Raw genomic sequence first — 14,556 nt, 5'->3', positions numbered from 1 at the left:
TTTCCGTGTTGACTTTGTTTCAACTCTTGTTTTTAGTGTTTTACTGCTTTTATTTCTTATCTCATTTTTTTCCTCCCTCTCCCCCTGGCCCCCCCATACACATGTAAAGCGACTTTGGGTACTTAGAAAAGTGTTATGTAAATTCCAGGTATTATTATTAAGTTCCTGGAGGAACTTATTAAGTCCCTGGAGGAACGAGTCTGATCCCACGTGATCAGTCTGGCAATACCAGGCTACCCATTCTGCACATTCCCCATATCATTCCCATTGCTGCTTTTTTAAAGATGGTTATTGTGTCTTACCTGTAGCCTTAACCTTACTGTAACCTTAGTTTATCTTATCTTATTTTTCTTATATATTAATATTTAATTGCAATCTAGTAGGCCTATTATCTCTCATTTTTTTATTGTTCATTGTGATGCTGTTTTTAGCACAGTATTGTGTAACATGCCACACCTGTATGAGTCAATTTGAAATAAAACTCTCTTGATTCTTGTTTCTTGTTTCTTGTTTCCTCATCATGGTCACCGTGACAGAGCACCTTTTGTTGGTGACGAATTTCTCCAGCAGCCCGGGAGACTCTACCACCTGTATGGGTCCCACAGCTCTCTCTCCACAGCGCAGGCTTTCCAGGTGATGATTCCTAAATGTTGTTTTGTTTTGCCTTATTTATCTGTACTGTAATTATTAGATTACTATTTTCTATGCATTTGATGTATTATGTGTATTATGATGTCCTTGATTATATTGTCCTTGCTTACTGTAAATCGCTCTGGGTTAAGAGCGTCTGCTAAATGCCTTAACTGTAAACTGTAAACTGTTTACATTGATAGTTTTCTTCTTTCTTTAGTAAATGTAAGCATTGTGCGCACAGCCATCTTCCTCCTAGCCCCACGAGGGACGTGCGCAACAGTGCATTTACGCACAACTTGGCACAGCACAGCATGTGTCCTTATTTGTATTATAATGTAGCCTACATCTCCTCTCTCCAGACAAGTGCACAGGAACGGTCAGGATCTAATATTATTATTAATGAATGTTTTTAGTTTTGCTTCTTAAATATCCTACGGCATTTGCTACAGAGCAGCAATCATTTCTGCGTTTCATCTTTACTAGGTGATGTTATAGGCCAAACAATATCACCCCCTGGATCGTACTTGAAACTTGGCACAGCACAGCATGTGTCCTTATTTGTATTATAATGTAGCCTACATCTCCTCTCTCCAGACAAGTGCACAGGAACGGTCAGGATCTAATATTATTATTAATGAATGTTTTTAGTTTTGCTTCTTAAATATCCTACGGCATTTGCTACAGAGCAGCAATCATTTCTGCGTTTCATCTTTACTAGGTGATGTTATAGGCCAAACAATATCACCCCCTGGATCGTACTTGAAACTGCATGATGTGCTTTTAAAATTGCTTTAAGGGTATAAATAATGTTACCTATTTAAAAAAAATATGGAGTGTTGATTTTTTGAGAATGTAAAAATGGAACCAAAACAGTTTACAGTTCTGGGTCCATATAGTCCTAATATATTGCACGTTTGTGTATTGTTGTCACATGAAGACATGTGCGTGAAGCACATGGGAGAATGTTCCCCTCAGGGCTTTTCTCCCATGGGAGAAGATCCCTGTACCTGTACCCATGTGCACAGCATGTGCACAAACATGTGTAGCCTACAGTTCTTATAGCTGCTTGCATAGACTTAAGCAGCATCGTGAGCAGCATAGAGAACCATGTCATTTCCCGGATTTTCTAAATTCTCTGGTGGTGACATTTTGTGACAATTGCACAATAATTTGGCACAAGTCAGCAAAGACATTTGATATGAGTGCATGTGATAGTCTATGAGTCTATGGTTAGTGCATGCATAGCCTATTAGCCTACCTGTGGGCAGACACATATTGGATATTCCTTCAGAATATGTCAAAATATTCACACAGAGGGCCGATGATTAAAGCAACAGAAAAGCTGGGAAAATAATATTAATCCTAAACAACCCCATTGAAAATATTTGGTGATACAGTGCCATCTAGTGGGTGTTTAGAGCGAAAGGTGAGATGGTGGATTTATTTATGTGTACTGCTGCAGGTCTTACAGATAGGCCTACTGTCAGTATTTTTGTATTTATTGTTAATTATCAGATTATTTTTTTCTTTATTTATACATTATATGATTAAATAACAAAGAAAGAGGGTCACCGTGGTTGTTGGACGAATGTGTTTTTCTGGATGATTGTTTATTCTGTATTTTGGGTTAATGTTGTTTGGCTACTTTAAGCAAACATCATATTTACACACTGATGAAGGCTGGATAACCGAAAACGTTCTGTGATTTGTGAGACGCATAGCTAAATAGACAGTGGTTCCCCACATGTTTTTTTTTGAAAATTGTCACTTAAGGACTTAAGGTCACAATTAAGTGACAATTTAAGGACTTTTAAGACCTTTTTAATTGGCTACTAAAGAAAGAATGAAAAAAAGACCATTACAGCATCAAAATGCCAAATGTTCAAATAATATAAGAAAGAGGCAAACAAATATGAAAATAGACGATCTACTGTACAAGCTCATTAACGGCTCGCAAAGAGGCGCTGTGAGCTTGTAGATCGGCTATTTTAAAAAATGTTATCTGTGGAACCGAGTCAAACTAAATGTAATGCCTCAACTCCTACAATTCCAAGTGCTTGTCAGGGTGGGGGGTCCCCAGTTCACATATGATTGTTTTGGGGGGTCACAGCCTAAAAAGGTTGAGAACCACTGTACTAGGACAACACTTTAAGTTTATGTTTGACCTCAATAAACTGATTGTGCTGTCAGTTTAAGGTTTGGGGGTCATTTTTATGTTGAGTCTGGCTTTTGTGAGCAACCCAGACAGTTTTTTAAGTTACTTGATTCGATATTTAGATATTTGGTATTCATTTTATCAGACATGCCCCCTTCCTATACAAACTCATTGCAACTTTTATTTTAGTTTTTTTTTTCCAAAGAAATTATACTATTAATAAATGAAAAAATGTATTGAAAATACACACGTACTAAAAGGACAATATCAGTCACCAGAACCAAGGACGGGTGTTTTATAAATGCTGAATCAAGCAACTTAAAAACTTAAGGCTGACAAAAAAACTAAATAATTTGTAGGCCAGTAGAACCTTAAGTTTTCTTTAAAAAAAAGAAAGAGTAAAAGAAATGCGTGTGCTTGCGTGCCCGAGGTCACCCCTTGAGGGCGCAACAACAGAGGCGATAACAACAATGTTGAATTGAAACTAGAAGTGATGCTAGCATGTCTCCCTGCTGCAGATCACTTTGTCTTCCATGCAGTGTTTAAACATGTAACTATGAGAGTAGACAGTAGGTGTCAGTAGAGGGTAGGTGTCAGTGGGGTGTGTTCCCCTTTTCTTTTCTTCTTTTCTTTTTGCTTGTGCCCCCGTCCCCCAAAATGTCTGTGCAAGCATAGATATAGAAACCTAGATACCTCATTGGCCTCTGCAGTTCATTGGAGCGACTGGTATCTCAATACAAGGCTCTTCCGCAGGGCTGTTTCACTACTGACCAATCACATCGCGTTGACTACTGGCCAATCACAGCACGTCTAACTGACTAGTTGCTGCGCGAGAGAAAAGACCCGCCCCACCTGCCTTTGATTGGCCTACCGAACGCCCCCTGCTGAAGCGGAAGGAAGTGATAGGCTAGCCCTGCGGAACAAGGAAGCGTGCCCGAGATACGAACGCTTCAGAGCCGAAGGAGGCGTCTACCTTTATATGTCTATGTGTGCAAGGCCCTGAATGTTGTCACGCAAGGGTCTATACTTGGTCCTTTCCTTTTTTCCCTCAGTCCACAACTAATCTCTTCACTGAAAATAGCCTGTCTACAAGCTCACAATTGTCTATTTTTGCAGAATGTTCGCCTATTTTCGCAGAGTGTTCCTCTATTATGCCATGCCCAGAATAGGGACGCTAGGGTTCATGTGGTTAAATATACATCTTTTGAAGGTGTCAGTGGTATTTATTTGATGCATGTGACAATAATAAATAGTGTCCACAAGGGCAGGTGTTGATTCAGTGGAAGATAGTTACATGAGAGATCTCCCATTGAAACATTACTGATGATGGGAGCTACCGTCTAGAATTGATTGATTGATTGAATACTTTATTAGTCAGGAATGTAAATGGCACGAGGTACAGTCAGACATTCAGGCTAAAAGGACAAAAAAAAGTCCTGGGGACTTGTTTCCATTGTGGTATTCAATTCATCAACGTAGCATACAAAATGTACACAATAATACATGTCATCAACAAATACAAAACATATGTACAAAGGAGAAAAGCGGAAAACGGTGGCAGTGAATGACACCTCCTTTCTATGGGAAATTGCTTTTAGCTCCCCTTGTTGTCTCCTGATAGATGATTTTTCAGGCTAGTTTTGAAAGAATCCAGTGATTTACATCTTCTAATGGATGCTGTCGGGGCATTCCACATTTTGGTGGCAGAGTAGTAGAAAGAGAATTTGCCCATGTTTGTTCTATATTTGGGTGGTACCAGATCATTGTTGCTCCCTCTAGTATTGTGGCTGTGGGTGTCTCTCACTTTGGAGAAGTAGTTAGTCATGTATGAGGGTATTGAGGGCACTGACCCATTTGTCTTATTATGTATTTGGTATTTAAGATAATAATATCTTAAATACCAATCCCATTTTTAATTGCTTAACCCTGTCTTCTACCCTGAGCCATCCCAGACTAGCAAATTGTGTTGGAATTAGGTGGTGGTCGAATCAGTTTGTTTCTAGAATAGAATGCATCAGGCCACCCATGACAAGAAAACATGAGAATGTTTGTTTTTCAAGGGGATGGAGGCAGCTTCCTCTACAGAGCAGGCAAGACAGGGCACTGAGTTGCCTCAAGCACTTTGGGGTGAATAGATAATACACAGGCACCAAACCTCATTGCAATGTCCTATAGTAGGTTCCGAGTCAGACCCTGCTCTGTGTGAGCAGGGTCTGACATGTGAATGTGATCCATTCCTTCTTTTCTTGTATTTCTCCACTGCACTCTTAAGCAGAAATGTCATTAAATGAGGGGACAATTTCCTTTCACAGCCATTTATTCTGCTGCTAGACTGTTAAGCCTGATTTATGCTTAGTTGCACGCTGGTGTTGCATGCCGTAAATATCAGATCTACAAGCTCACAACGAGTCACATTCGTGACGCGTTGTGAGTCTGTAGATCTGCTATTTACTGAGCACGACACCGGCACGCAACTAGTATAACTGAGGCTTTAGAGAGCAGCTGGGCGGGTCTGTCTGCTATCCCCAGCTGACGGTTTGTTCTCTCTCTCTCTCTCTCTCTCTCTCTCTCTCTCTCTCTCTCTCTCTCTCTCTCTCTCTCTCTCTGACTTTCCCATGACCTAATACTATTACCATTCTCCTCCACTCCCAGGGAATGATAGCCCAGTGGGAGCAGGATTCTCCCACAGGACACACGCACACAGATACAGTTGTTGCTCCAGTATGTGTGCTATATTATAAAGTACATTGCATAAGTATGTAACTGTCACTACAGTGTATACACCCTTTTAGTGTGAGGTAGTCTCAGTGACATCATTTGAACATTTTTGCTATTTACACACAAATGGCAGGATACACATGTAAAGAGTTTGTTTGTTTATTTTCACTCTGAGATGCACATCCTGTGAGGTTATGGACTGGCTATTTAGTCCATCCAGCTTATGGGATCTATACTAGTAACTAGCCAATTACAATGCATATGCATGAGCCAAAACTAATATAGCCTAAAACAGCACAGTCTTCAAATCGTGTACATGTTTCCGGTGAACTTAAATGTGTCATGTGTGTGTATGGGTTGAGAGACCATTCTGTCTCATTTTTCTCAAGTTACGTCTCATGCAGATTTTCACACACAGGTCTGAGGTCTCATTCCTGAGACATTTCTGGTGTGGTCTGCCACCTTTCAGCTGTTTACATGTATTCCTACATGCCATTACGGTTCGGTTTCATATACAATTGACCGTCCAACTTGTGTAGCCATCACAGTGTTCCCCTTCCGAAGATCAGTGAAAACCAGACACTTACATTTCAAATCACAGCCTTTGATCGACTGGAGATACAAACATAATTGACACAAGGAAGTAACTGTCACACTCTGCAGATTACACAGGATATTGATTTACGAGCTGGATCTTATACTGACATTGGAACTGGGAAGGCTGCACACACACACATTTTGCAATGTATTATTGTAACATGTTTGATCGTGTGATGAAAACATGCTTCACTACTTTTTTTTATGTGTTCACTGTCCAAAGATGATCCATATAGCTTGTCTAATCTGCTTGCATCGTAATGATGTAATGACAGTTTTTTATTATATCCTTTCCCCATGCTTTTTCACACACACACACACACACACACACACACACACACACACACACACACACACACACACACACACACACACACACACACACACACACACACACACACACAAGCCCTCTACTGAGCGCTCCTTTCTAGTTTATTAAATAATATGTGTAAAGATGTAACTGAAATACATAGCGTATGCAAAATGCTCAATGTATATTTTGTTTTCTATTTCCTCTTAGTTTTTGATTGATTGATTGAATTCTTTATTAGTCAGAAATGTAAACGGCACGAGGTACAGTCAGACATTGAGGCTAAAAGGATAACACAAAAAAGACCTGGCGACTTGTTTCCATTGTGGTCCTATGTATTCAATTCATCAACATAGCATAAAAATAACACAATAATACATATCATCAACAAATACAAAACACTATGTGTACACACACTATGTTTAATTCCCTTTATTTTATATTTCAGTTTCATCTTTTCTTTTCTTTTAAAACTTATGGCAAACATGAAAAAAATATTTTCATGAACAAAAAAATCCTGCACACTGACTGCTCTTGCTCAGCAGCCTCTGCTTTTATTCAAATTGACAGACGTTTCGGTCCCACTGGACCCTCATCAAGCAGCACCTGCATCCGAATGAAGTGGATGTGCGAATACTTCCTTTTAAAACACATAACAGTTGGTAAACAGAAGAGCCCACGAGAGAGAGAGACTAAAAACTAGGTGGGCTCCTGCATGCCGCACTGGTATTTTAGCACAGAAATATCACCCAGATCTGGTGATTTTCCACAGGTGTCTGACAAATATTATCAGTTGAAATAGGTGACTCATACTTTAAAATGTGTTGTTTAAAATGGTATGGTATGGAATTGTAAGAATGAGCTTCCAGGAAAAACTGTATTTTGAACGTCGCATGGATATTTTGTGCAAAACACTCTGTGTGTGGTAATAATATGGTGTTGTTCATAACACATTTACAGACATTGGTAAACATGGGTGGGGGCTGACGATCCTCCGTCTCTTAAATAGAGCTAGAAACGGCACAAAGATAACATTTTTTTGTGAAAAGATCTCACAGTGCTCAGGCAGACGTTATGTGTTTGAACACGGGACATCCGTGCGATTGTTTGACCGCCGACGCTCCGTGTGAACCATGCAGGAAGATGGCCCAAGACATGGAGACGGAGAAAGCCCACCTGTCCAACGACGACATCGGCGTAGGAGTGGGTCCGGTGGCGAGCGTGAGTCAACCCTGCAGCCTGGACCTGTCCTCCGGATGCCGGACGGAGCAGTGTGGAATGCTGAGTCGGCTGATGTCCGCGGTCATCGCCCTCAACACTCTGATGCTGGGAGCGGCCCTGGTCAGCGGGACGGCCTACAGCACCGCCACCTTCAGCTCTGCCGATCTACAAGTTTACCTCATCGTTCTGATGGTCCTCTCCACCGTCTGGATGCTTTATTATACCATCAACACGTCTCAGAAATATAACGCTGTTCTTTTCAAGGACGGCCACGCTGGACCCGTGTGGCTCAGGGGTATGGAATGCACAGTATGCTAAAGCGGGATGAAAATCCGATGCTGATTTTGTATGGTTTGTTTTCCAGTTCATGTTAAAAACTACAGCAGGTTAAAAACGTGTCAGGCTAGTAAGCGATGCAACTGCAGCTAATTAAGTTAATTATGGGTGTGTCGGATGTCGATTTGCATTGACATTGCTGTTCACTACTATCAGTGGTTGCACATTGGCATGCACCCATGGTTCTGGGCACACCTACCTGTAGATCTAGACCTAGCTTTGCTTTCTAGCCTGACATGTTTTTTAATCTGCTGTAGTCTCATGTTTTCTTGTCATGGGTGGCCTGATGCATTCTATTCTAGAAACAAACTGATTCGACTACCACCTAATTCCAACACACTTTGCTAGTCTGGGTACAAACTACAAAAATCGGCATAGGGGTTCATGCCCTTTTGGTCTATTTTGAATTGAGCTTCATGACTATTGAGCATGTTATTCATTATTTTCTTAGTTCATATTTTGTTTTTGTTTTTGTTTTCTTTCCAGGGGGCCTTGTGGTATTTGGCATACTCAGTATCATAATGGACGTTTTTAAGATTGCCAACTTTGTTGGCTACCTCCATTGTGAGTCTGTGGTCAAGGTGATCTTTCCTGTTGTGCAAATGGTGTTCATTTGTGTCCAGGTAAATATGCCAACGCAGACAACATCACAATATAAGGATTGAATGGAAAACAAATCAGTTTGTGTGATACAATTTCAGTGAGTTGTTATAATTGTTTATTTCAGACATACTTCCTGTGGTTCCATGCTAAAGACTGTGTGGAGCTGCAATGGAACCTAACACGGTAAAACTAGCAGTGGTTGGAAAAGTACTCTTTTTTTTTTCTCAAAGTACCAAAAGTAAATGTAAAAGTGCAGAATGTCCCATTTCACAAGTTCTCATTTGAAAATAGGAGATCTACAAGCTCACAACACGTCGCATCATGTTGTTAGCTTGTAGGTCTGAAATTTTGCAATAGCCAACGTTTAAATAGGGCTGAAGTGGTTAATGTATTTTTTTAAATAATAATCAAACACTGCAAAGTAACTAAAGTTTTCAAATAATTATAATACAAAATGATTTTGTATTGGAGTAAAAGTACAATATTTGTCTCTGAGATGTAGTGGAATAGAAGTAAAAGCATAGAAAAATATAGAAAAATACCTCAAAATTGTACTTGAGTACATAGTTACTTTCCAACACTGAAAACTAGCCAATGGATTTCCCTTTATCGCATGATTCACAATCCTCATAAACATGCCTTTGACATCTGATACACTTTCTGTGAATCTGTGGCATATGCCAAGTTTTAAAGCCATATACTGTACTAGTTGTTTTGTTTTTTAGTTTTTTTTGCAAGCTGGTCCACACTCTTGCATCGCAGCAAAAATGTCTCAATGTAAACGTTGTTATTACAACTTGGACATTCCATGAAAATAGCAGATCTACAAGCCCACAGAGTGTTGCGAGCTTGTAAATTGGCTATTGTCGGCGAAGAGATCTGGCGTGGAGTGGAGTGGGAAAAAAGTGAGCCTATAGGGAGTATAGAGGGTTTTAAGTCAGGTGTCTTCAACGTTTTTCAGGCCAAGGATCCCCTAGCTGAGAGAGAGATGAAGCAGGGACCCCCACTACATACTGTATAACATTGTGTTGCAGATTAAACTTTTTCATAGATTTTATATAGCTTCATAGACTTGTTTGACAGCACTATGATCAGTGTATGTTGGATTCGTGTCGTGTCATTCAATGTGTATTTTCAGACATTTAACCACTAAAACCGTCAATACTTAGTAAACTTGACCTTTCACTCTGTACTTAGTCTGCTTTTTTCCCCTCTACACCAAACCTCTTTGACGACAAATGCAGATATACAAGCGAGCGAAGTTTGTAAATCTGTCATTTTTGGCTAAAGTTCTCCTCAGAATAGGGGTGTTAGGGTTCAAGTGGTTAATGTGCAAAAAAGAAATCCTATCACACCAAGATTTGGAGGCCCCCCTGTAGTAACTCTGAGGACCCCCTAGGGCATTGGTTCTCAAAGTGGGGTCCTTGAGGGAGTTCCAGGGGGTCCCCAGCTAAATGATAGATTAGGCACCAAATGGACCCTTATGGGTCTGTAACTCTGAGAGTGTACATTTGTACACTCTCAGAGTTAAATTAACATTGATTTTACAATATAAATTGGGGTCCCAGAGATAGAAATGTCATTAAATGGGGGTCTGTAGCCCTAATGCATGTCAAACTGGGGGTCCTTGAAATGTAAATGGTTGAGAATCACTGATAGAGCCTTAAAAAACATTCTCTTATGGGGGTCCCTGGCATATCTTTTCAAATGGGGGGTCCGCGGGCTAATAAGTCTCAATTTGGGGGTCCTTGACATGAAAAAGTTTGAGAACCACTGCCCTAGGGGTCATGGACCCCCTGTTGAAGACCCCTGTTTTAAGTGATTCATTATTTCAGTTTTAAGGGACACTGTCATTTTTTCGCTCATCCTTGCCAACTCTTGCCTCTCTTAGCTGTGGGCTGATGCTGGTGCTGTCCACAAATCTAGTCCTCTGGATGACCGCTGTCACCGAGGAGTCCATACACCAAACAGCATTTCCCGATTTTACAGATTTTTCAGATAACACCACTGAACTTGAACACACATCTCGAAGCCTTCACATCCAGAAAGGTAGGTATAAAGCAGTGGTTCTCAAAATGGGGTCCGGGGACCCCCAAGGGTCCTTGGGGGGAGGGGGGGGTCCCAGCTAAATTAGTTAATATAGCATCAAAATCAGTTTAACCACTTTAACGGTATATTACAATGGCTATTTGAAGCATTCTAACAAAACAAATCTTGTAAGGGGTCCCTGGCACAAATTATTTTCAGATGGGGTTGCACGACCAAATACATCTTAATTGTGGAACCTAAGGACCCCCAAACATGAAAACATTTGAGAACTACATGGTATAAAGCAACAAACATAGACAAAACTGCCAACTGTGACCTAATACATGTCCCTCATGCTGTCACATTTGTCTAGTGAGCTACGGAGAAGACAAGTGCAAGTGCAGCTACTCTGCATGTAAGATCATCAAGAAGGCCTACTACTACCTGTACCCCTTCAACATCGAGTACAGCCTCTTTGCGTCCTGCATGGCCTACGTCATGTGGAAGAACGTCGGCCGCCTCACAGAAGAGCACAGCCACCCCCACATCAAGTTCCACGGCAAGGACTTGTTTGGTGGCCCTCTCGCGGGAATCCTTTTGGTGATAGCGGGCGTGGCAACCTTCGCGGAGTACGAGGTGGAGATGAATCAGTTTGATGTCGACAGGAGAAGCAACGCACTGATGATGCACTTTGTGATGAACATAGTGATAGTGATGCTGATGTCTCTCTCGACCATGGCTGGTGTCGCCATCCACATGCTGCACTACAGGGAACACGCGTCGGGGGAGAACCCCACGCGCAGCCTGGATGTGTTCCTGCTGATCGGGGCGTCTATGGGACAGTTCATTATCAGTTATTTCACGATCGTGGCCGAGGTGGGAACGGGAGCCAAAGGCCACTTGAACGGCCTCAACCTGGCCTGGGCCATACTGACCGTTATCCAGGTCTGCCTGCAGAACCTCTTCCTCATCGAAGGCCTTCACCGGGAGCCCTATCAGGAGCCACACCCGGTTACCGTGTTAGCAAACCCATACGCGCTTCAAGATAGCAAAGACCCGAGCGGTCTCGAAGGTTCCGAAATTGACACCAGGACCACCACCAGGCCCATGCCGAGCCCGGTCCTCTCGGCTCACACTGTGCATGATGGCCATACCTCACACACCCCCGAACACCAACCCAAGCTGACCTGGAAGAGAAAAGTACTGAAGGAAGTCTGTGCTTTTCTGCTATTTGGAAACGTTATTGTGAGTACCTTTTTCCCCCTCATTTTCCGCTCTTTAACCCATTAAGACCTGAGGCCGATTCTAAAAATACCTTCTAAATCCTTTTTAGGAAAACAATTTTTTTTAATCATGTTGCTATATATTGCTGTTGCCGGGTGGAAACCTTGTAGCCTATGTCCAAAACCGTTCCTTTTATATTATTATTTTAGAAATGATTTAAAGTAGTGAAAATAGCCGATGCGAGGCGTTGTGTGCTTGTAGATCTGCTAATTTCCCTACTTTTGTGCGACACTCTTGTGTGATTAAGTATGGCTTTCATTTACGAAAAAACATACAAATTTGAAACGTGGCGATACAAGGTTTCTGCCCGACAGTGACGATGTATAGTAACAACTAAAATGACACTGATGCTTTCCCGGATTGAAAGGTATAACAACGTATAGACTTTCCAGTTCTAAATGGGTCAAATTCCATGTAAAATGATAAAAATGACAAGTATTATACAGCATAAAGCAAATGTATTTGTTTTGATCAACAGCTCTGGATCATGCCTGCCTTCGGCGCTCGCCCCCAGTTTGACCATTACCTCGAAACAGATTTCTACAAGTTCTCCATGTGGGCAGCAGTCGTCAACATTGGACTTCCTTTTGGAATCTTCTATCGCATGCATTCAGTGGCCAGCCTCTTTGAAGTGTATCTGACCTCGTAAAAGCTGCAGGTGCAATCATGTAGAATTTATGGTTTCGACATTATAGAATAAGCCGTTTTATATAAAAGTGTATATATAAAGGCGTTCCCAAGCCAGCGTGGAGATATAATACCTCCACCTGGTCCTCGGCAGTGGTGTAAAAAGTACTCAAATCAATACTGCAGATGTAGAAACACATTCTGTTACAAGTAAAAGTCTGGTATTCAGAATTTACTTGAGTAAAAGTACTAAAGTATTGGTATATACTTAAGGTACCAAAAGTAAAAGTACTCGTTATGCAGAATGTCCGGTTTCACAACTTATCATATTATGTCTAAAATGTATACAAAATCTTTGAAAATAGCAGATCTACAAGCTCGTAGATCGGCTATTTTCAAATAGCCAAAGTTTAAATGGGGCTGAAGTGGTAAATGATTTGTTTTCTTTTTTCTTTTTTGCCCTCTAAATTTAGCCAGTTATTATTTTTTACCCTCTTTTCTCCCCTATTTAGTCGTTGTGCTAATTGATTCCTCCCCACACACACATTTATGTGCTGTCACTGCCGTAGGGCCTTCGTCCTACTCCTCCCTTCCAACACTCCGTGCTGACAGGTGCCGCCCCAGCCCGTAGAAGTACGTGCAATGACCAATATCACCCTCCCCGCCCGGCTCCCCTCCCCCGAAAACAGGGGCCAATTGTGTTCGTGTAGACGCTCAACAAAGCCGGATGCACCACGGTGAATGAATGTTTTGCAATAATAATCAAAATCTACAAAGTAACTAGTAACTAAAGTTTTCAAATAATCATAGTGGTGTAAAAAGTACAATATTTGTAGTGGAGTAGAAGTAAAAGTATAGAACATTTGTGTGAAATACTCCAGTAAAGTAAAAGTACCTTCAATTTGCACTTAAGTACAGCACTTGGGTACATGTACTTAGTTACTTTCCACCACTGGTCCTCCTCGGCCTACCCCGTGGCCTCCTCCCAGCCGGACGTGCCTGGAAAGCCTCCCCGGGGAGGCGACCAGGAGGCGTCCTTACTAGATGCCTGAACCATCTCAACTGGCTCCTCTCTACGCAAAGGAGCAGCGGCTCTACTCAGAGACCCTCACAAATGACAGCTGGGTGGCTGGCCTGTCCCTTATAGGCAGTGGTTCTCAACCTGTGGTTCGGACACCCAGGGGGGTCCCCACATGATTTTGGGGCGTTCCCCAGATGACAGTGAAGTGACAAGAACTTTTAAGACCTTTTCAATACCTAAAAAAAAGAAAAAAAGACCATTAATGTGTTAAAAGCAATCAACAAACTATACCATTGGCCAAATTGTCAAATAATATAAGAAAGAGGCAAAATTGCGAGGCGTTGTGAGCTTGTAGATATGCTATTTTCACAATATTTATCTGTGGAACAGAGTAAAAAAGAATGTAATCCCTCAACTCTGCCTACATTCCAAGTGCTTATCAGGAGGAGGGGTCCCCAGTTCAAATCAAGGTTATTATAGTTAACTAAAACGAAATAACGAAAACTAAAGGTGAAAAAACATTTCAGTTAACTAAACTAAATAAAAACTAAAAGAAAAAAGAAAAACGATAACTAACTGAAACTATATAGTGTGTTTACAAAACTAACTAAAACTAACTGAAATTATAGTCAAAATGCCTTTCGTTTTAGTTTTTGTCAATATTTATAAGCCTTTTAGATTTAAATTCATTAAATTCATTTCCCCTGCGCAGTTCTACGTCAGTTGCAGTCACCGTTGGTCCGCTGACGTAGTCGCCCCAAAACACCGTCGCCCCAGGGCATATCCGGCGGTATTAGAATCACTGGTACGCGAAAGAATTGGGGGTGAGCGTGTTTTGGGGCGAGTTACTCCGGTTGTTTTCAATGTGCATCGTAGCACGTGAGCAGCACTGACTGACTGACTGACTGCACGGCACTGCACGTTACTTTGTAATGGCGACGGAGAAACAAGTTGGGAGAAATATGGTCCTATATGGGATTTATTTGAATACAACAGCAAGAAAGACAATAACAATTGCCTTGT

At 41.4% G+C, this 14,556-nt stretch overlaps 1 protein-coding gene across 1 annotated transcript; it reads left to right on the top strand.

Annotated features, from left to right (window-relative positions):
• Positions 1 to 520: 520 nt before the first annotated feature.
• On the top strand, positions 521 to 13,050 carry LOC308098589 (proton channel OTOP2-like; the record flags this gene model as incomplete). The annotated part of the gene is made up of 7 exons (XM_080446998.1): positions 521 to 633; positions 7,553 to 7,929; positions 8,457 to 8,593; positions 8,698 to 8,756; positions 10,465 to 10,622; positions 10,975 to 11,846; positions 12,364 to 13,050. 7 exons carry the CDS (start codon positions 521 to 523, stop codon positions 12,532 to 12,534), a joined length of 1,887 nt encoding a protein of 628 aa, XP_080303124.1. The 3' UTR covers positions 12,535 to 13,050.
• Positions 13,051 to 14,556: the final 1,506 nt, after the last annotated feature.

The sequence above is a fragment of the Gymnoscopelus braueri genome (assembly GCF_963280865.1).
Source record: "Gymnoscopelus braueri genome assembly, chromosome: 13".
NCBI lineage: Eukaryota > Metazoa > Chordata > Actinopteri > Myctophiformes > Myctophidae > Gymnoscopelus > Gymnoscopelus braueri.
This window is presented reverse-complemented; position numbering and strand designations above follow the sequence as displayed.